This window comes from Microcaecilia unicolor, chromosome 1 (assembly GCF_901765095.1).
Source record: "Microcaecilia unicolor chromosome 1, aMicUni1.1, whole genome shotgun sequence".
In the NCBI taxonomy this organism is placed as follows: Eukaryota; Metazoa; Chordata; class Amphibia; order Gymnophiona; family Siphonopidae; genus Microcaecilia; species Microcaecilia unicolor.
Window position 1 is genome coordinate 651,217,616 of NC_044031.1, and position 23,276 is coordinate 651,240,891.

The window sequence follows — 23,276 nt, forward strand, 5'->3', positions numbered from 1 at the left end:
AAGCAAAAATAGGAAGCAATAGCAAAATACTATATAGTATCTGAAATTAACAGAATAAAATAAATCCTAATAAATAAATATAAAATCATGGTGATAAACATTCTCTTTGTAGAATTAATAGTCTTGTACTACTGTACCTCACTTTCTGTGCGGTATGATTGGGCCTTTTCATCAATAGAGCAAAAAACAAGAGGACAAACCGCAGGCAACCAGGAGCAGAAAAAAGTGAAGGTGCTAAAACCAAGTGATAAAATTTGTTAAAAAGTTACTAAGGGTGCAAACATGAATATAATTTCTGGAGATATATGTGATCTGGAAGAGAAATTATAGCTTTCTGGGCTCATTTTTAAGTGCCTAAGTTCTTTTTGATATATTTGGTTGATGCTATGCTTTGACAGTATAATATGAGCCTCAATGCAGATATATAGCCAAAACATGGCCATTGCTGGCTGCCCTACCTCATTGTCTCTTTTATAGACCTTTACTATACATTTATACACCCTCAGTTTAACTAACTTTTTAATAACTTTTATCACTTTCATTGTTTAGTTTTGGCACCTCTGCTTTCTTCTGCTCTCTTTTCTATTATTATCTCTTTAAGTGGAGGAGTAAGTGGTTAGTGTAGCGGACTTTGATTCTGGGGAACTGTGTTCAATTCCCACTGTAGCTCCCTGTGAGTCTGGGCAAGTCACTTAACCCTCCATGGCCCCAGGTACAAAATATGTACCTGCATATAGTATGTAAACTGTTTTTGATTGCAAGCACAGATTGGCAATATATCAAGTCCCTTTCCTTTAAGTTCACTGCAGACGGACACTGTAATTGCACATACAGTCAGGGCCTGTGCCAAGGGTATTAGGAACCTTAGGCAGTCCTTCAACCTTGTGTTCCTTCTGATTAACTTTTAAGCCTCCTGCTTTTGCCAACAATTGTGATCAGCCTAATACTACCTTTCTTTAGACTAATCTGGGTACATGGGGTATTTGAAAACTGCCCACTCTTCCTTCTGGTAAAAGTTCCTCCTATTTTTTTCTTTGACTGTAAATGGAGTCCAAGTCTTGTTTTGTTTTGCTTTGATTCCAGCTGCTTTTTGGTGTCCCATAGAAGCCGCTTCCCTAAACTAGTGCTAGTCCTGTGTAATGGTTGGGCCAGCCCTGTCTGCAGCACTGGGGCTGACAATCATCAAGCTGGATCCTGTGTGGCTCTGGTGTTCTTTTCCTGAAGCTGCCTGTGTAGAGGAGCCAGATACATTCAGGAGCAGCTGTGCTACACTACTTCCCTCAACTGCCAAAGCCATGTCCCAGGAAGGTACTTTTAAAATGAATAGGAGGAAATATTTTTTAATACTTACTAAATAGTTAAGCTCTGGAACTCGTTGCCAGAGGATGGTGGTAACTGCAGTTAGCATTATCTGGGTTTAAAAAGGTTTGGCCAAGTTCCTGGAGGAAAAGTCCATAAACTGCTATTAAGGTTGACACAGTGAAAGCCACTGCTTATCCCTGGGATCAGTAGCATTGAATCTTACTATTCTTAGGGATTCTGACAGTACTTTTAGCCTGAATTGATTCCTGGATACTGGGCTAGATGATCCATTGGTTTGACCCAGTACGACTATTGTTATGTTCTTAGGGGCCTTCCAGTTCTATGGTCCCACAGCTATTTTCTGCTGCAATCCTGTGAGTTGTGCAATAGTTTACATTTGACACTCTGCCCCTGCCCCCCCCCCCCCCCAACAACACAGTCTCCTTGCTACATCCCTACAAACGCTCAGAATAAGATGGTAAAGAAATTATGAGGGAATGAGATGCTAGTAAGACTGAGAGCCTAGACTGAGAAAAACCAGGAGAGAACAGGAAGTTGAATAGCAGAGAGAAGGGAGAGGGAGGAGATGGAGAGGGGAAGGGAAAAACATAGTAACATAGTAAATGACGGCAGAAAAAGACCTGCATGGTCCATCCAGTCTGCCCAACAAGACAAACTCATATGTGCTATTTTTTGTGTATACCCTACTTTGATTTGTACCTGTCCTCTTCAGGGCACAGACCGTATAAGTCTGTCCAGCACTATCCCCGCCTCCCAACCACCAGCCCCGCCTCCCACCACTGGCTCTGGCACAGACCGTATAAGTCTGCCCAGCACTATCCTCACCTCCCACCACCAGCTGGCTCTGCCACCCAATCTCCAAAAGGAGATGGAGATATGCTGGACTACTGGGGGAAGGGAAGGGAGACGTAGATATATGCTAGACTACTGGGGGAGGGGAAGGGAGAAAGATATGTTGAAACACTGGGGAAGGGAGTTGGCGATATGCTGGACTACTGGGGGAGGGGAAGGAGGAGAAAAGGGGGAATGCTAATTATGGTGGAAAGGAGATAGAGGGAGATGCTATGCTACAAATGTAACTGAACATCTTCCCTCTCTCTCCCCCCACAAGAGTGGAGGGGGAGAGAGAGGGAAGGATGTTGGGCTATAAAGAAGGTGGGGGTGGAGAGAAACAGAGAGAGGAGATGGAAGCCAAGCCTGGGGCTGGGCATTGGGAGAAAGGAGCTACCAGTTGATACTAGAGCTGGTGACTGAGAGAAGAGACAGGTGCAAAAATGGGAGGACTAGAGAAACAAGGATATGAAGTGGAGGGATACAGGGCTAGAGTGGAAAAAAGCGGAATAAAATCTAGCTGAAAGTAGATTTAAAAAGCAGATAAGAGAAATTGAGAAAAAAGCTGAAGCAGAAGCGTTGATGTTAGAGAGAGATGAAGGGATAGAAGATGGAAGAATGGAGAAGGGCTTAAGCAAAAACAAGAGGATGTGGTAAAGGGACCAAGACCAACCTAACAGGAAAAATAAAATGATCAGAGAAAGGTACAAAATATTATTTTTCTGTTTTTAGAAAATGGAAGTATGACATCTTTTGAAAACGTACGTTGTTTACATTTTGTTCTGGAGGAATCCATTTCTGTTTCTCTTTCTTCAGTATTCCACTGTTAAAGAGTCTGCCAGATAACTTCACACAGGGATCCTTTTACCAAGCTATGGTAAAAAGGGCCCTGCAGTAGCGGCAGGGGCCGTTTTTGCCTCACACCAGGGCCCTTTTTACTGCAGCAGGTAAAAAGCCCCTAAAAAACAGTCATACGGTAAGATTATTTTTACCGTGTGGCCATGTGAGGAGGAGCACTTACCGCCACGGTAAGAGCTCCCACCATAACCTGGCAGTAACCATATGAAGAAAAGAACCCTGCTGGCCGGAAAGGCTCAAAGGAAAAAGATTCTTGGACCCGGTCCAAAGCCTCGGCATCGATATTGACATCAAGTTGGCAGCTGCATCAGTCCGTATGGCTGAGAGGCCTATTTCGGACACTGGGAGTGGACGCTCATCGAGGAAGTCTCCACTTTCCTCGACGTTGACCACTGTGCAGGACTCCTGGGACCAGTCATTATCGGACCCAACTCTGAGTTGACATGAGGGTTTGATGTCGTCCTAGTCAGCACTGAGTAGCATCGATGACTGGCATTGATCCCCCCCCTCAATGCATGGTGCCGGGAGGACTGTTACCCCCCCCCCCCCATACAGGAGGCGCCGATGTGCAGGTCTCTAAACTGACACCCCAGCCTTCCCTGATGGCATCTCTTGATGAGCGTATCTGGGCCATGCTCCCAGAGCTCTTGGTGAGGTTTTTACAACAGTGTGCCTCGGTGTCTGGGGGTTTTGCACCAGCCATGCCTCTTGCTGCTGCCCTGCAAGGCCCTCAGCCTGCGATGAGGTTTACGATCCTGGTGTTATGTGTCCAAACAGCAAAAAAAAAGTACCAGGAGCCTTCACAAGCGGAGCAAAACCTTTAATTGTGCATCATATATCATTGGCTCGACACAGACTGTGTTTTGGCGTGAAGTATCTATATTAAAACATAAATATAATTATAAATCATGTATTATAAACCAATTACAGTAAAAAGAGAACAGTAAAAGAACTTTAAAAGGAGCCAATACCCATATAATGTGAACATTCATATTGAGCGATTCCGAGTTATACATGAACCATAGTGTCACCAGTGTAACAAAAACATAAAGATTATTGAAAAGGTGAAATTGATGTTGAATTGGTTGGAATGCCAACAGTGTGTGATGAATGTGGGGAATAATAAAACATATCCAATAAAAAGGTGCAATGACAACAAATAGCACCACTCCAAACCAGAACCTCACATAGAAAAAACTCAATACCATGGTTTAATGAAGAACTGAAAGAACTAAAAACACAAGTCAGAAGACTAGAACGAGCATGGAATAAGAAAAAAGATGACTCTGCATTCAACGAATGGAAGAAACTACAAAGAAAATACAGATATACCATCAAATGAACCAAAATATCATATTATAAAACTAAAATCAGACCAGGCTACCAGGATACACATAAACTCTTCCAACTCATAAATAATCTACTAAATACAATGCCGGTTACTTCTAACAACGTAGATACCCCATCAGCAAACAACCTTACGAAGTACTTCAAAGAGAAAATTATAAAGCTACGAACCATGATACCCAACAACACAACTGATTATGTAAACCTCCTTGAATGCCTAGACCCAATACATGAGGAATATCCAGCAGACCGATCATGGATCAACTTTGACTCACTATCAACTGAAAACATCTCTCAATCACTCAAAAGATACGCCAAGTCGTAATGCAAACTAGATATCTGTCCTAGTAGTCTGCCCCTCAGCAATTCATAACAGACCTCACGAGACACCTAAACTATATGCTACAGAATGGTCTCTTCCCAAAGGACAAAGGAAATATACTACTTACTCCTCTACCTAAAGACGCAAAGAAAAGTACAAGTGACGAAACAGCTCACTAACTACCTAAATAAACACTCAATTCTGCACGAATCTCAATCAGGATTTCGATCGAGCCACAGCACAGAAACAGTACTAGTATCTCTAATGAATAAATTCAAACAAAAAATTGCAACCGGCAATAACATACTTCTCCTTCAATTTGACATGTCCAGCGCCTTTGACATGGTCAACCATGGAATATTATTACACATCCTGGAATACTTTGGAATTGGAGGTAACGTTCTTAACTGGTTTAGAGGATTCCTGACAACAAGATCATACCAAGTAACAGCTAATGTGGAGATATCAACCCCATGGACACCTGAATGCGGAGTTCCCCAAGGATCCCCCCCTCTCACCAACCCTCTTTAACCTAATGATGATACCACTAGCCAAGCTATTAGACAATCAAAATCTCAATCCGTACATATATGCAGACGATGTCACGATCTACATCCCTTTCAAACATGACCTAAACAAAATCACCAACGAAATCAACCAAAGCTTCCAAATCATGCACTCCTGGGCGAATGCACTTCAGCTAAAACTCAACGCAGAAAAAACACAATGTCTTATACTCACTTCACAACACAATACAAATAACTTCACCACCATAACCACCCCTAACTTTTCCCTCCCCGTCTCAAACAATCTGAAAATTCTGGGAGTTACCTTGGACCGAAATCTCACACTTGAAACTTACGTGAAGAATACAACTAAGAAAATGTTCCATTCCATGAGGAAACTAAAAAGAGTAAAACCTTTCTTCCCAAGAGCCATTTTTCGGAACCATGGTTTTAAGTCACTTGGACTATTGCAATACACCTTGGAGTTGTCTCCTTTCCATGGTATGCTGTAGTATTGTACTGATGATCCTGTGCTTTAGCAGCGGGTGGGAAAGCACCTGCATATGCGTAGTGGGGGGACACTCTGCATGCTCTTGAAGCTCTAGTAGCCTGATTACACTCCACACCAGGCAACATGGATGACATCGCCCACGTGAGAATGAATGGCCTGCTGTCCTCAAAGAATACCTGCTACAGGTAAGTATCTTTGTATTAAATTGCGTATATGCAGTGTGTTTTTTCTAGCAAAAAAGGTGCCGGTATTCAAATGCTAGGCCACCCTTCAGGGGTGGGGAGATTACCGAGGGACCCACCCCAGAACGGCCAGGCCCCCTGCAACCAGTCCCAGAATCTATGACAAGGCAGAATTAGTGTGTAGAGCCTGACCTCTTTCATTAAAATTTGGGGTCCACAAGTCAATTTTAGGAGACAATGGAAAAGGTGCCGGTACTCAGTACCCCCAAGTACCTCCTCAAAAAAAGCCCTGTGTTTATGAACCAGGTCCCTGCGTTTCTGCAGTCCTCTGATGTTAGCCTTTGTTAACACCTATGTCCTGAGTGTCTTTTAGAGCTTTGTTAGTACTTGCTTCTTGGCATGCTGTGAGGCACAGACTTCCCCCACCCCTGATTGTTTATTTCGAGAGAATTGAGAGAGAGCTGGAAGCTGTACCTAGGTCTTAGATCCAACAAGTAGAGGGCATGAACTCTCCATGTTGAGGCAGTAAACTGCTGCTTGTTTTTATCATCTCAGGGTAGAAAGGTACAGTATATTGATTTTTCACCTTTGTATGGCTGCTTATGGTTATCTGTGCAGCTGTGCCTGTTGATTTCAGTATCCAAATTACCAGGCACTGACAGTTCCTCCTCTCTGGAGAGAGGCTAATCACAGACAGACACAGGCTCAATTTGTATGTGCAAAATCCCTAATCCTCTGAACACAACTGTTTTTTTTATCTTGTTATCAATTGGATTAAATAAAGAATTGGGATTAAGGATTAAGAGTTTATTTTCTTGGTAGCTAGCAATCTCAGGTTTAAATCTCTTGGATGTACAGGGCTAACATAACACCTTGTAAAGGCCAAAAGAAATGCCAATAAAATGCCCCAATGCAAATATTTTAAAATACGTGTTTATTGGATAAACACTGGGAAAACTGCTTCTCCTAGTACTCTCTCACCCAATTCCTGACTTGTCTTGGAATGGAGGAGTGGCCTAGTGGTTAGTGCAGTGGACTTTGATCCTGGGGGACTGGGTTTGACCCCCACTGCAGCTCTTTGTGACTCTGGCAAGTCACCTAACCCTCTATTGCCCCCAGATACAAATAAGTACCTATGTAAACCATTTTGAATGTAGTTGCAAAAAAATAAAAAAAAACAACAACACACAGGCAGTATATCAAGTCCCATTCCCTTCCCCCTCTCCCTTTCCCTTGTATCTTTCACTCAGGTTTTGTGTCTTATTTGCATTAACAGCTCATAAGTGGGTACCCAACTAATAGTACCTGTGGTGCAAAACCACCAATAAACTCTAAATTTTTGCATCTTCTAAGAACTCCTAATTAGCTGGAGACACTTACAATTTTTATAAACTCCTAGGTGTAGTGTAGAAACCCTAGATGTGAGCTGTTGGAGGGCAGTTGCAGTTGATGGATGCGTTCTCCAAGTTTAGGACTCACTAAACCTGTCAGGGAAAGATATTGAAAATATCTTTCCAAGCAGCCTTTAGAGTTATCCAGATTAATCTAGGTTTTAAAATTTGTTCCCCTTCCACTCAGCAATTAAATTTTAACCATCCAACTTAGCTGGTTGCCTCAAAGAGGACGTGCAGGAGGTGTTCCGGGGGCGAGTTTTGACTTGAATTACAGTAGATAGCGGTGATATTTTGCACTGCCTGGCACACATGCACCCTTCAAACAGCTTTGATGAATCTCTTTGTTAAGGATATTATGCTGTACTTCCTTGAATCTTAGCAGCTTCCTGATGGTGTCTGTCTTGCTGTTGTTAAACCGGTTTGTTAAGTACATGTGGTATGTCTTCAACATACACAAATGTTCTGCAATTGTTCTTGTACAGACGGTTGTTAGAAAATTAGGAGAACTAGAAAGAAGCACATTGTACAGCAAGTCCCATGCTTTTCTCTCTCTGCTGTTTGCTTACAGTTTGATTTCATCATTTCTCCATCGGATAATCAACCTCATCGTGGGCTGAGTTTCTAGCTCTTTGCCTTTGCTCAGACGGTGGAAGCAAGGAAATCATAAGAAGCTGAACCATGGAGGACCAGGTATCAAACTTCATGTTATATATATTACTGAGATCCGAATTTACAAGGAAGCTGCACTGCCAGTACCCAGGGTTGGTACAAGTATTTTTGTTGCCCTAGGCAGGTGTGCAGATATGCTAACATTCACCACTAGCCCCAGGCTCATCTCTTCACGCACTTACCTCGTTGGTGTCTGGCGGCACTGGCTTGTGATATCATGCGTATGGGTGTTGTGTGTCTGTGGGTGTAATATCTTGAGGTGAAGAAACCTCAGTTTAACTGTGAATATAGTACAGATTTGGAACCTCATTTTACACCGAATGTAGAGACTGGAATTGAGATGTCCCAGTTGGTAAGTGCTTAATTCTGGTGGTATTTTAGAAAAGGATCTGCCAGCATATCTTGCAGGAGTACATATGTGTTTACCAACACATGTAGTAGGAGTAGCTAGTTTGCAAAGATACATGTGAAAAAAATCAACAGAGAAAACTCAGCAGCTTACACATGTGTATGGGAGCCATTTTGCAACCCTATGTATATGAATGCTGCTAATTAAATACAGAGGTTGCCATCTTTATTTTCAGTTTGGAAGTAGAAATAGACAGTGGAGGATTAAGGAGGATAGCTTTTATAATCCCTCCAGTAAAATACTGGCCAAAGTGAGCATGTTTTTATAACCTAAATATGCAAAGGAGCAGCTGTACATTCCTACATGGAAATACTTGGTCCTATATGTGCGTTCCCTTTATGACATGAGGAATACATGTGTGGATTTTTGACCACCCAGGCCATGACCACACCACATCCCCAACACACCCCTTCCAATTTCCACATATTTAGGGGCATCCCATGTGTAAGCTGAGCCCTTTCTAAAATTATCATTTTACACATGGTTGTTGTTGGCACATGTAAAGCTGGAATTTACACATGGAAATGTTAAGGCTTCTAAAAGAACCCGCATAATGTGCTAACCAATGTAGGAAACTCCTGGAGCTTTTCCTGAAGACCCTTAACACATCCTAGATGAGTTCTGCGCCACTCTGTGGTGAGAACATGCCAGTGCAGAAAGCTACCACAATCATAACCGTGCAGTTACCACAGGTTGCATGCCCATATTACCGTCCGAGCAATGCAGAGAGGAGTTAAGTTCGGGTGTTTAGTTACTTATTTATTTAGATTTTGCTTCACACCTTTTCCATAGTAGCTCAAGGTGAGTTACATTCAGGTACTCTGGATATTTCTGTGTCCCAGGAGGGCTCACAATCTAAGTTTGTACCTGAGGCAATGGAGGGTTAAGTGACTTGTCAAGCTCACAAGGAGCAGCAGTGGGATTTGAACAGGCCACCTCTGGATGTCAAGAGCAGCATTCTTAACCACTAGGCCACTCCTCCACTCCACACTAAGTGTTTACTTTCATGGAAGACATAGCCACATAGTCTATTAAAACAGATGTTAATGAGGCTATTAAGTACTCCACTGCAATTCATAGAAGGAAACAGCGGGTTCTAACACGCGGACAATGTAGGAAATCTTTTGTGAAGTCCAGGGCAACATAGAGTTAGTTGAGGATGTCTCTTGGCACCCCCCCCCCCCCTCCTCCCAACCCAGCCTGCCTGTTCTCAATACCTTTGTGTATGGTTCCTGATGTCTAGTGGCCCCCTTCCTTTCCTCCCAGCCCAACCCCCTGCACCTGAAATTAAAAATAAAAATCTCTGGTGTTCTAATGACCTCCCCCCTTTACCCCAACTTAAAAAAGAAAGAAATCCATGGCATCTTCTTGACCCAAATCCACCTTCCTCCATCGTAAAAAATCAAAATCCCTGGTATCTAGTGGCACCCTCTGAACCCTACCCTGGCCCCCCGAGCCCCCTCCCAGGCATACGTTAATGGCGCATTGTGCCGGGTACCATCATTTTTCAAAGCCGCACTGGAGGCAGGAGCAAGTAGGTATCGCTCCTGCCTCTTGTTAAGATACACTTTGGGGGGGGGGGGGGTCGGAGGTCTTCAAAGGGTACCACTAGATTCCAGGGTAGTTATTTATTTTTGTAAGTTTGGGAGGAGGGGTGCTAATATGGAGTGGAGGAGTGGCCTAGTGGTTAGGGTGGTGGACTTTGGTCCTGGGGAGCTGAGGAACTGAGTTCAATTCCCACTTCAGGCACAGGCAGCTCCTTGTGACTCTGGGCAAGTCACTTAACCCTCCATTGCCCCATGTAAGCTGCATTGAGCCTGCCATGAGTGGGAAGCGCAGGGTACAAATGTAACAAAAAAAAAAAAATAGACACCAGGGCATTTTAAAGTTGGGAGGGATGGAGCTGGTTGGGTTGGGGCAGGGGGGGTGCCACTAGACACCAGGGAATTTTTTTATTTTTTATTTATCTGGAGACAGTTGAGGTCAGGCTGGGTGGGAGGGGAGAGAAATTGGGGCTGATGCAGACCACCAGCAATCTTCTTTCTTTTTCTTTTGACAGGAAGGACAACGTTTTTTGCAATGAGCTGCGGATTTGTTTTCACATTTTGAATGTGGCAGTAATTTGCATGCTGTTTGCATACTGCATAGCTCCAGTATTTTTGTCTTGCTAATTTTGCAGTAGAAGCTGCACATTGAGCTAGCTCTAGACCACGTGACTTTCTGCATTGGCCCCTGAGCCTGGCTCTGCTAAATGAGCAGATCCATTAACTTTTTTAGTAAGGCAAAGAAACATTTCCAGCCTCTTTTTTTTTTCTTCAGCAGATGTCAGTCCCTTATTCTCAGTGCACTGACCCGGCCAGGATAGTGTAGTTGTGGCAGAGATAAGGCGCAGATAGTTCTGCTTTCTACTTCCTAAGACAAGTGTTGTTATGCTTTCTAATTTTCATCCTCTTCTTCAGGGATCCTGCTTACTTAGCTTGTTTCACCCTTCTCTTCCTCCTCTGTTCTTTAAATGCTTAAATTTTCTTTTCTTGCTGTTCTCACAGCTCTGTCTTTTCTCCTACTACTACTACTTAACATTTCTAAAGCGCTACTAGGGTTACACAGAGCTGTACAGTTTAACAAAGAAGGACAGTCCCTGCTCAGAGGAGCTTACAATCTTATACCAGGAGTTCTCAACCCAGGCCTCAGGACACTCAGATTTTCAGGATATCCACAATGGAGGAGTGGCCTAGTGGTTAGGGTGGTGGACTTTGGTCCTGAGGAACTGAGTTTGATTCCCAGCACAGGCGTCTCCTTGTGACTCTGGGCAAGTCACTTAACCCTCCATTGCCTGCCGCATTGAGCCTGCCATGAGTGGGAAAGCACGGGGTACAAATGTAATAAAAACAAACAAAAAAAAATATGCATGAGATAAATTTGCTTGCACTGCCCCCATTGTATGCAGATTTATTGCATGCATATTCATTTTGGATATTTCAAAAACCTGACTGGCTAGGTGTGTCCCGAGGACTGGGTTGAGATCTCTTGTCCTGTACTAATGGGGCAGTGTTCCGGGCCCTAAGTTTTTATTTTTTGTAAGTTTTATTAATTATGCTTCTTCATATTCGGGAGTTTGTTCTCCCTTTTTCTTTTGTAAGCCATGCTGAGCTATTTATGGTATGTTGCGGCCTTTAAGCCATAATTGTATTGTATTGTACTAACAGAGTGGTATATGTGAGGGGGACCGGGGGGGGGGGGGGGGGGGGGTTGCATTGCTTTCTTTCCTTTTTTGGGGGGGGGGGGAGGGGGGTGGGTTCAGAGATTAAAGTTTAAAAATGTGATTTTGTTAGATTTTTATATTCCTTGAAATCGGAAGCTGTAAGGCATTGGCCTGTTCTTTTTTTTACTCTGTGAATTCTCCATTATGAATAATGAGATAAGACACAATGTTCCTTCTTAATTACTACTGTATACAATATGACCTGATGTTATAATGTGTTTATTTTCAACATAAAAACATTTGACAACAATAGAACAGCACTTACTTGGTTAGCATCCAGTACTGATCAGGTTATTGCTTTGGATTATTTACTACAGCTGCAGTTTTCAATAGCTCATATACTTGCAAAGAACATCTGCTTTTTTTTAATTTTTATTTCTAGAATTAAGATACATTAATCAAACATAAATTTGTACAGAAAAAAATAATAATTACATGTGACAGGAAATACTTATAGAAAAATTATATTCCATACTCCACTTATAGAAAAATTATATTCCATACTCCACTAAAAGAAGAGGAGGAGATTGGTAAGAACTAAGAAAAAAAGAGAAAATACACTCAAATAAAGAAAAGTTGCAGTTGTCACACAATCCTACATATAGAGGGGCATTTTCGATATGATGTCTAAATCCGATTTTGGATGTTTTGCAAGCATAGCAATTGTCAAACCAAAAAGGCATCTATCTTTTTGTTTTGAAAATGGCCATTTGCTAGACATTGTTGTGCTCAGTGCATCTATCTTTTTGGTCTATTAAAAAAAATCAGATGGAAAAACAAACAAACAAGCCATTGAAACATATGGGGGAGCCAGTATTCTTAGTAGACTGGCCACACAGCCATCCCAGCAGAGCAGTGGTGCACCCTAGCAGGCACTGCAGCTGGACTTCATATAAAAGGTCCTAGGTACACATCTTACTGTTACCCCCTTATGTTGTATGGTGAGCCCTCCAAAAGCCTAGTGTACCCTTATAGCTGCACCTATATGTAGGTAGTGTCATGTCTGTGGTCTTGATCCCTCTCAGACTTACCTTATTTCTGGGGTCAGCTTCTGAGCTGGCTTCTGTCTTTCCTTTCTGAGTTGGTTCTGTTTCTGTGTCCTGGCTGCTTCCAGCATGGCTCTAATTACTGCACTATACTGCACCTGTGTGTGTTGCCTGACTTAGCTCTGTCTCTGTGTGCTGGCTGCTTCCAGCATGGCTCTGATTGCTCCACTGTGCTGCACCTGTGTATGCTTCAGTATGCTTTCTGCCTGCTTCTTGGTTTGTGCTCCCCTCGCCTTCTTGTGACCAGAACCGGTGGCTGCCATAGACTGTCTTGCTGTCTCTACCCGTTCCAGGCTTCAGCTCAGTCCGGTCCGGATCTTCCAGGCTGCCAGACTTGTCTTTCTTGTTTGTGCCTGCACAGCACCCGTAGCTGCCTTGTGATTGCTGCAGCTGAGTCTCAGCTGCTGCTTGGCTTATTAGCCATTTGGAAACTTCTGTGTTTGCCTTTGCATCGCCTAAGGTCCCTGGTATGCTGGTGTGCGCTGTGCACTTCTGCCTAGTCCAGTTTATTGTCTGAGATTCTTGTCTGTTTCTAGTATAGTCTGTGTGTAGTTTTTCTTGTACTGTATTGCTTGTTCCCAGCCTTGTTTCTTGTTTGTATTTCTCTGTCTAGTTCTTGGTTGTCTGTGTTTCTTGTTTAGTGGCTGCCTGGCAGCTTTCAGTCTTGTCTCTTGTCTGTCAGTATTTGTTCCCTGTTTTAGTGGCTGCCCTGGCAGCTTTCAGTTCCTGACCCTTTTGCCTGTCCACTTCCTGCCTAGTGGGTATCCAGTTCCTGCCCTGTCCGGTAAGTCCTGCCGGCCACCTGCACCCAAGGGCTCAACTCCTGAGGAATGGTGGTCAAGTGCAGGTGAAGACTAGCCGTCCCTGTCAGAGTTCTGTCTTATCCCTGTGTGGCGTGGTTTTGCCTGCCACTGCTGCTCCTCGGCAGTGGCCCAAGGGCTCACAAACCTGGTTCCTGCCTTGAAAACCTGACAGGTAGAGTGGGTTTTTGGTAGGTTTTGGAGGGCTCTCACTTTCCACCACAAATGTACCAGTTAGAATGGGATATGTGCGTGGGTCCCCTTCTCCAAGGTGCACTTCACCGACCACTAGGCTACTCCAGGGACCTGCTTGCTGCTCAAATAGGACTGGCCATAACATCTGAAGCTGTCATAGAGGATGGTATGTACTGTTTCTTTCACATCTTTAGGTGGTGAGAAGGGGTCAGTGACCACTGGGGGGTGGGGGTTGGGGGGGTGAGCATGGGAAGTCATGCCTTAAGTACATAAGTATTGCCTTACTGGGACAGACCGAAGGTCCATCAAGCCCAGCATCCTGTTTCCAACAGTGGCCAATCCAGGTTACCAGTATCTGGCAAGAGCCTAAAACAGTACAATACATATTATGCTGCTTATCCTAAATTATGCTGCTTATCCTAGAAATAAGCAGTTGATTTTCCGCAAGTCCATTTTAATAATGGCTTATGGACTTTTCTTTTAGGAATCTATCCAAGCCTTTTTTTTTAAACCCCGCTAAGCTAGCTTTTTACCACATTCTCTGGTAACGAATTCCAGAGTTTAATTACATGTTGAGTGAAGAAATATTTTCTCTGATTCGTTTCAAATTTACTACTTTTTAGCTTCATTGTGTGCCCCCTAGTCCTAGTATTTTTGGAAAGAGTAAACAAGCGATTCACATCTACCCGTTCCACTCCACTCATTATTTTATAGACCTCTACCATATCTCCCCTTAGCCATCTTTTCTCCAAGCTGAAGAGCCCTAGCCGCTTTAGCCTTTCCTCATAGGGAAGTCATCCCACCCCCTTTATCACTTTTGTCACCCTTCTCTGTACATTTTCTAATTCCACTATGTCTTTTTTGAGATGCGGTGACCAGAATTAGACACAATATTCGAGGTGCGGTCGCACCATGGAGCGATACAAAGCCATTATAACGTCCTCATTTTTGTTTTCCATTCCTTTCCTAATAACACCTAACATTCTATTTGCTTTCTTAGCCACCGCCGCACACTGAGCAGAGGGTTTCTGTGTATCATCAATGATGACACTAGATCCCTTTCCTGGTCAGTGACTCCTAATATGGAAACTTGCATTATGTAGCTGTAGTTCGGGTTCCTCTTTCCCATACGCATCACTTTGCACTTGCTTACATTAAACATCTGCCATTTGGATGCCCAGTCTCATAAGGTCCTCTTGTAATTTTCACACTCCTTTGAATAACTGTGTTATCAGCAAATTTAATTACTTAACTGGTTATTCCCTTCTCTAGATCATTTATAAATATGTTAAAAAGCAGTGGTAATTTAGGGCACCTTTTTGTGACTTAGTTTGTGATTGAAACAGGTCTAGACCGAAACATTTGTACAAAAAACAAAACATATGTATGTTTGGGGACTTGCATTAACCTGAACTGTATAATGTTTAAGGAAATGTGCTCAGAACATAAGGGCTAGATACTTATTTTCAGATACAGATAAAGTTTATTTACAATACTGGTAATACAATAATTTTAGAAGGCAGTTTAAGGATTTTACACAAGGGAAATGTGCCACAAGATAACTATTGTTAGCATGGCAGAATGATTAATTATGCCGGATTAATAGTAACTCACTTTGATTGAGGCTCAGTTGAATTATTTCTGCTGCTGGTTGGAGCAGTTGATAACACCCTCATCCTCCCCGTCTCATCTGCCCGCAACCTCGGAGTCCCTCTCCTTCTCTGCACATATCCAGCAGATAGGCAAGACCTCTCGCTTCTTTCTCTATAACATCAGCAAAATTCGCCCTTTCCTCTCTGAGCACACCACCCGAACACTCGTCCACTCTCTCATTACCTCTCGCCTTGACTACTGCAGCCTACTCCTCACTGGCCTACCACTTAGCCATCTATCCCCTCTTCAATCCGTTCAGAGCTCTGCTGCACATCTTATCTTCCGTCAGGACCGATATGCCCTTATCACCCCTCTCCTCAAGTCACTTCACTGGCTTCCGATCAGGTACCGCATACAGTTCAAACTTCTCCTATTAACTTACAAATGCACTCAATCTGCAGCCCCTCCTTACCTTTCTACCCTCATCTCCCCTTACGTTCCTACCCGTAACCTCTGCTCTCAAGACAAATCACTCCTTTCAGTACCCTTCTCCACCACCGCCAACTCCAGGCTCCGCCCTTTCTGCCTTGCCTCAACCTATGCTTGGAATAAACTCCCTGAGCCCATACGCCAGACCCCCTCCCTGCCCATATTCAAATCCTTGCTCAAAGCCCCCCTTCAATATCGCCGTCGGCACCTAACCACTGACCTCTATTCAGGAAAGCTAGACTGCCCCAATTTGGCATTTCATCCTTTAGATTAAGTAGAGAGGTGTGGTAGCCGTGTTAGTCCACTCTTAAAGGTTATCAATACTGATATTGATGTTCTTTAGATTGTAAGCTCCTTTGACATTTCGTCCTTTAGATTGTAAGCTCCTTTGAGCAGGGACTGGCCTTCTTAGGGTTACCATATGGCTCCAGAAAAAGGAGGACGGATTGAGCCAGCCGGGTTTTGCTTCCATTGCTTTCAATGGAAGTAATTGAGCCAGCCGGGTTTTACTTCCATTGCTTTCAAAGCAATGGAAGTAAAACCCGGCTGGCTCAATCCGTCCTCCTTTTTCTGGAGCCATATGGTAACCCTATTCTTTGTTAAACTGTACAGCGCTGCGTAACCCTAGTAGCGCTCTAGAAATGTCAAGTAGTAGTAGTAGTAAAATTCTAGGTGTTTTGTTAGATCAAAATATATCATGGGAATTCCAGATAAATCTCATCAAACATTGTTTCTGGCTAATAAGTACATAAGTAATGCCACACTGGGAAAAGACCAAAGGTCCATCGAGCCCAGCATCCTGTCCACGACAGCGGCCAATCCAGGCCAAGGGCACCTGGCAAGATTCCCAAACGTACCAACATTCTATACATGTTATTCCTGGAATTGTGGATTTTGCCAAGTCCATTTAGTAGTGGTTTATGGACTTGTCCTTTAGGAAACCATCAAACCCCTTTTTAAATTCTGCTAAGCTGCTAAGTAATTGAAGATGTATTCAGAAATATTTTTACTTAGAGTCTTTTCAGCTGCTAGTGCAAGCATTAATTCTTATGATGCTTAACTATTGCAATATATCTTGTTTGTACAAAAAAAAATCTATTAAGACGACTTAGAACTATCCAAAATACAGCAATTCATCTTAAATGTGGCTTGGGTAGATTTGATAGTTTCTTCATGTTATGAAAAGCTCCATTGGTTTCCAGTGGAGGCCAGAATTCTTGGAGGAGTAGCCTAGTGGTTAATGCAGCAGGCTTTGATCCTGGGGAACTGGGTTCAATTCCCACTGCAGCTGTTTGTGACTCTGGGCAAGTCACTTAACCCTCCATTGCCCCAGGTACAAATAAGTGACTGTACGTACTATGTAAACTGCTTTGAATGTACAGTGCAATCCGCTTAAGTGCAAGGGTCTGGGACCAAAGAAATACATGCAGTTAACCGGAGCGTGCACTTAACCGTTGTGACCCAAAGAAGTTTGACAGACATCTGATAAACATATGTACAGTACTGTTTATTATACGTACAGTATACATTCTCCATTAACTGATGTTATACAGTCTCTGTTAAATGAGGTTATACAGTCTCTGTTAACTGACGTTAGGCTTACTTGAAGTAATCAGTCATAGTCCTCTGTACACTATTGTGTCTGTGAGTTCCATAGACTACGTCTGCCAGACGGTAAAAACTGTCATAGCACTGGCATCCAGTGGCCTCCAGATATGACCGCATGGTGTTGACTGTCCAGCGCTCTTGCAAAAGTGACAGGAGGTTGTTGAATTTCGTTAGCATGTGCCTCGCTGATCATTTCATCACTGTGTCATCATCAGCCACCGTTGCCTGCGTGTAGACGCATATCTCAACATCAGTGCTGTTGTCAGCTGTTTGTAGATCGTAATCAACAGCTACGTAGTGATGAAACTCCTCTTCAGTAACAACGGTTGGGATGTCAATAGCCTGTTCATCTGACGCGTTTGCAACAGCTGCATCTGTTTCGCCCCTCTCCACATCCCTAACAAAGCTTGCCCGCTTGTAGCAGTTCACAATGTTTGCCTGTATAACATGATTTCAGGCTTCTTTCTGCATATGTAGGGAATCCCAACAGTGATAGATTATGAGTCAGTTCAACAGCACGTTTATCCTTGCCAGTCTGGTCATCCATAACGCTCATCAGATAACGTAGCACAAGAGCCCGATAATGTGTTTTGAAATTGGCTATTATGCCCTGATCCATAGGTTGGATCAGAGAGGTAGTGTTTGGTGGCAGGAAGACCACCTTGACGTTAGACAGCCTGACATCATCACTGTGTGCACAATTATCACAAAGCAACAAAATCTGACGCTTTTGTGCCTGCATTCTAACATCTTTAGCCACTGCTTTCAAATTTCCCCAGTCATCCATGATTTTGCGTTAGCCTCTTATGACACAGGAAGTCACTTAACATTCTTGAAGCAACAGGGCTGTTTGCTCTTTCCAATGACGAGTGGTTCCAACTTCTCACTCCCATTCATATTGCAGCAAAGGAGGATCGTCAGTTGGTCCTTCGACGTTTTACTTCCTGTAGTTTCGGCTCGTTTGAATGCAAGTGTTCCATCAGGAATCGTTCGCCAGTAGAGACCATTTTCATCAGCATTGAAAATGTCATGAGGTGCAAACTCGTTCAAGATGGTAGGAAGAACTGAAACAACCCAAGTTTTTTCAGCACCAAAGTCATCGGTGTCTTGTTTTTCACCATGCTGTTTCTTGAATTTTATGTTGTTCCTCTCTTTCCATCTTTCCAACCATCCAACAGTGGCTTTGAATTCAGTTAGTCCAAGACTTTCAGCTAGCTGATTAGCTTTCTCCATAAGCAGTGGACCACTGACAGGAAACTGTCTGCTCCTGACTTGAGAAAACCACTGAAGAAGAGCATCTTCTACCTCCTCAGCTTTTCCCGCCCGTTTACATTTCCGGTGTGGATTTGTATTGTTTTGCCAGTCTTCCAGAAAGTGATCTTTCTTCTTCAAGATACATGAAATTTGACTGGGATTGACACCATATTCTTTAGCAATAGATGCTTGACTTTGTTTTCTAATTTTTGAAGAACTTTAACACTGGCTGAACGAATAGAAGAACTTCTATTCGTTCAGCCAGTGTTAAAGTCAACGACGACGACTCCAGTGTACACTCTAACAACATTCTTTCACTTATTCTGCCTGCGGCAGTTAGCCAATGAGATTTCAAATTTATCGTCCCTTTGTCACATGCCATCGGCTTCCATATTCCGAGCGTGTGCTTATGCAGAGTATTTCCTGCAGAGGAGCGGTCTTAAACCATGCATATAAGCGAATCTTGCACATCAATGGTGCGCTAAACCAAAGTTTGTCCCCATAGAAATTGATGGCGCCAAAAATGGGACCGAAGTACGGCATGCAGTTAAACAGAGTATGTGTGCTTATCCGACGTACACTTGAATGGAGTGCACTGTAGTTGCAAAAACCATAGAAAGGCGGTATATCAAGTCCCCTTTCCCTTATAAGCTTTGTTGTTTCATAATATTCTGAAGGGAATGGCACCATGTTATGTCTTCAATGATCAATATAATGACTTCTAAGTATAACACCCATAATAACTTAAACCTCTCTGTTCCATCATGTAGAGGTTTATGTTCAAAGAAATATTTACAGCTTTATTTTCATATCAAGTCTCTCAAATTTGGAACTCTTTAGAAATTTTGATGAAATCTCAATCATGTTGTTTGATTTTTCGTAAACCTCTTAAAAACAGAGCTGTTTAGAAGGTTTGTGTAATATAGTTAACATTGTAAAATAAAACAAAATTGACATAAACTAACAATATCATATCAGATGTGAGCTCCCAGTCCTACTGATTTGGTTAAAGTTGAATTGTGATCTACTCCGAACCTATAATAGGTGTTGAGAGGAATAGTAACATTTAAAATTTGTTGATTAGAGATAAAATACCCAATGTACTTGAATGTAACTCATCTTGAGCTACTACTGAAAAAGGTGTGAGTAAATGAAAAAAAAAGAGTAATGGACTAAAGGAAGGTCCCACCCCTACACTCTCAGATAGTAACATAGTAGATGACGGCAGAAAAAGACCTGCACGGTCCATCCAGTCTGCTCAACAAGATAATTCATATGTGCTACTTTTTGTGTATACCCTACTTTGATTTGTACCTGTGCTCTTCAGGGCACAGACCGTATAAGTCTGCCCAGCACTATCCCCACCTCCCAACCACCAGCCCCGCCTCCCAACCACCGGCTCTGGCACAGACCGTATAAGTCTGCCCAGCACTATCCCCGCCTCCCAACCACCAGCCCCGCCACTGGCTCTGGCACAGACCGTATAAGTTTGCCCAGCACTATCCCTGCCTCCCAGCACCGGCTCTGGCACAGACCGTATAAGTCTGCCCAGCACTACCCCTGCCTCCCAACCACCAGCCCCGCCTCCCACCACCGGCTCTGCCACCCGATCTCGACTAAGCTCCTGAGGATCCATTCCTTCTGCACAGGATTCCTTTATGCTTATCCCACACATGTTTGAATTCCGTTACCATTTTCATTTCCACCACCTCCCGTGGGAGGGCATTCCAAACATCCACTACACTCTCCGTGAAAAAATACTTCCTGACATTTTTCTTGAGTCTGCCCCCCTTCAATCTCATTTCATGTCCTCTCGTTCTACCGCCTTCGCATCTCCGGAAAAGGTTCGTTTGCGGATTAATACCTTTCAAATATTTGAACGTCTGTATCATATCACCCCTATTTCTCCTTTCCTCCAGAGTATACATGTTCAGTTCAGCAAGTCTCTCCTCATACGTCTAGTTGTATCTTTCTGTAGGTGCGGTCCCCAGAATTGCACACAGTATTGTGAATGGGGGCCTTACCAAAGACTTATACAAGGGCACTATCACCTCTTTTTTTCCTGCTGGCCATTCCTCTCCCTATGCACCCAAGCATCCTTCTGGCTTTGACAGTCACCTCTTCTACCTGTCGTCACCTTGAGATAATCAGTCACCTCCACGATAAAGAATGAGGTAGAAGGAATAAGAAGAGTTTCCAGAAATCAAAATAAAGTGATGTAGAGAGAGGGAGAGTGTAAAAAGGCATACAAAGGTCTCTTCAAACGAACAATAGCTATTGGGATGAAGTTTGTTTGTTTTGTTTTTATAATAGCTACGTGTTGATATTTCTTTTACACTCCAGTGCAGATGACTAACTCTGCGGATTTCTCTCATTTCTCTGTTTGCAGGGTGCTCTGCTGGAGTGGGATTATACAGACTCGGAAGAGATTGGTACGTTTCCATGGGTATCACTTGTTTGTAATTGATGAATGCTCTGTTGATGGGTCAGATGAGCAGAATTGGAGCACAGGCTTTCTGATCACAGCCTGTTGGGTGGGATGTGCTCCTTTTCCACAGTCATTAACCCTAAAAGTAATTGCTAAAGTACTTCCCTCAAAAGTGAGGTGTAACTTGTGTCATGTTTATAGTTTCTTTCAATGGCAAAATATACATATGTTTTTCAAACATCTCCAGCTTGTAGCAATTGTCTCCTGACTCACTTTTCTGCATATCTTCACTTCCAATCCCTTCTGAACCTGTCCCAACCTGCTTATGAGAAAGTGTTTGGCGATCAGGGGCCTATGTCCTCTAATTATTCCTCACCCACCTCACTCTGTAACTAGGGCTTCAGATTTTACATTTTAACCTATAAATACTGATAAGAAAAACCACTCCCACCCTTTCTCAATGCAAAAACATTAGCATAAGTGTTCCATAGCACAGATCAATCCAAAGACTTGTGGGTTATGTCCCCCTACCAGCAGGTGGAGATAGAGACTACTGACTTTAAGGTGGCTGTACATGACCACATATAGTAAACCTCTGAAGTTCTCTCTATCTAGCAGGTGGATGGTCATATCTGTGCTCCTGGCCTGGTCCCCTGGGTCTATTCGAGCTTCCAGGGTCTGAGGTGTCCTGGTTTTGGGACTTGGGTGCACACCTAGTGGTGCCAGGTCCCTCCTTTCCTCCCCCATCACTCCCTGCTCTCTGCCTGACTGGGTTTGTGGTTCTCACTCTCCTGACTTTAAAATGAGTCTGAGGTTTCTTTTGCTGTGGAGTCCTCTCCTGCCTTAAAAAAAAAAAAGAAACAACTCCTCAGTCTGATTTGTCCAGCACGGCGAGCTCATGCCGGTTTGCAGTACCGACTGAGGGGTGTGAGGACCAACTTGGCATGCAACAGCGATTCCTGAGGGGGTGAGTAGTTATTATCCTATCTGCGCCAGTTGGGGAGAGCAAAAGCGGCTCCCTGTGGGGGAGCCACTGGGCTGCTGCCGTTTCCCGTGCCAGAGATTCACTGTACAACCCAACTCCGTGGAGCAGTATGCTCCTTCCCAGCTCATTTTGGTGGGTATAGGGCAACTGTTTTCTTGGGCATGCGTGCGCATCTGAGGGCACCATCTGTCTTGCCACACCACATGGCAATGCTGAAGCACCGGCACTGGAGCCCGATTTGCTTTCGATTCAGGAAGTTTTATATGTAGGCCTTTCAGAAGATGTGACTGGGGAACTGGGGTGGATTGCTTCCAGTTTCTTCATATTTAAGGGCTTCTGAGAAGGAGGCCTGGGGCAGTTTGCAGACTCCTGTGGGAGTCCTTGGGTCTCCCACAGCTTTGAGTCTCCGACAGCTTCCCAAGGGCGAGGTTGGAGGACCAATAGACCCATGCGGCTCTTCTGTGGCAGCGAGAGCCTTATGCTGCAGCTTGGAAAGTACTGACTATCTGAAAGTCTTCTGGTGGAGATGCCTGTGCTTCACTAGGTGATTTATGGTTTGGGTGCACCCTCTTACAGTTGCACTAAGAATATTTCTGGGCCAGGAATGGGAGAGGATATGTGGGGAGGTTCAAAAGGCCTCCACGTGCACTCTAGTGCAAGAGAATGCATACAAGGTGCTTCAAGGTGGTATTACACTCCTGAGAGAATTAGGGGTATGTACCCTAATGCTTCTGACCGGTGCTGGAGATGTGGTAAAGACAAGGGCTCATTTCTGCACATTTGGTGGTCCTGCCCCCGGTTGATACTGTTTTGGGAGGCAGTGATGAAAGCATTGGTAAGAATGTTTGGAGATTCCATGGTGTGCAGTCCACAGGTGTGCTTGCTGGGGATGTATAATGACAGTGACTCATGGGAACAGAGCAAAATGTTACGTTGGGGTCTGGCGGTAGCAAAATGCCTGATAGCTCGGAAGTGGCGAGTTACTGGCCCTCCTTCCTTGGGGGATTGGAAAGCAAAATTAGAACAACTCATAGCTATGGAACGCTTAACGGCATACCGTAGAGATGGGGAGCTATGGCGCAAGAGAGGATGGTCTCAACTGCAAGAAGGGGTGGGGACAATCAAACTTTGATAGGAACGGGTGATAGTTGGGGAGGGGGAGGAAGGAAGGGAGGGAGGGGGGTGGTAGGGAAGGGAGGAACGGAAGAGCAGGGCTAGAGGGGGAAGTGAGGCAATTATATGCTTGAACAAATTTAAGGGGGTA

General features: G+C 43.7%; 1 protein-coding gene across 2 annotated transcripts in view; it reads left to right on the forward strand.

Annotated features, from left to right (window-relative positions):
• The window catches only part of LOC115456639 (apolipoprotein L4-like), a 92,204-nt gene that overhangs the window by 21,878 nt on the left and 47,050 nt on the right, over nt 1–23,276 (forward strand). For both annotated transcript variants that reach the window (XM_030185859.1, XM_030185868.1), the window contains 2 exons: nt 7,843–7,964; nt 20,989–21,031. In XM_030185859.1, the coding sequence (XP_030041719.1) occupies nt 7,953–7,964; nt 20,989–21,031 (55 nt within the window). In that variant the 5' untranslated portion in view covers nt 7,843–7,952. The remainder of the gene's footprint in view (nt 1–7,842; nt 7,965–20,988; nt 21,032–23,276) is intronic.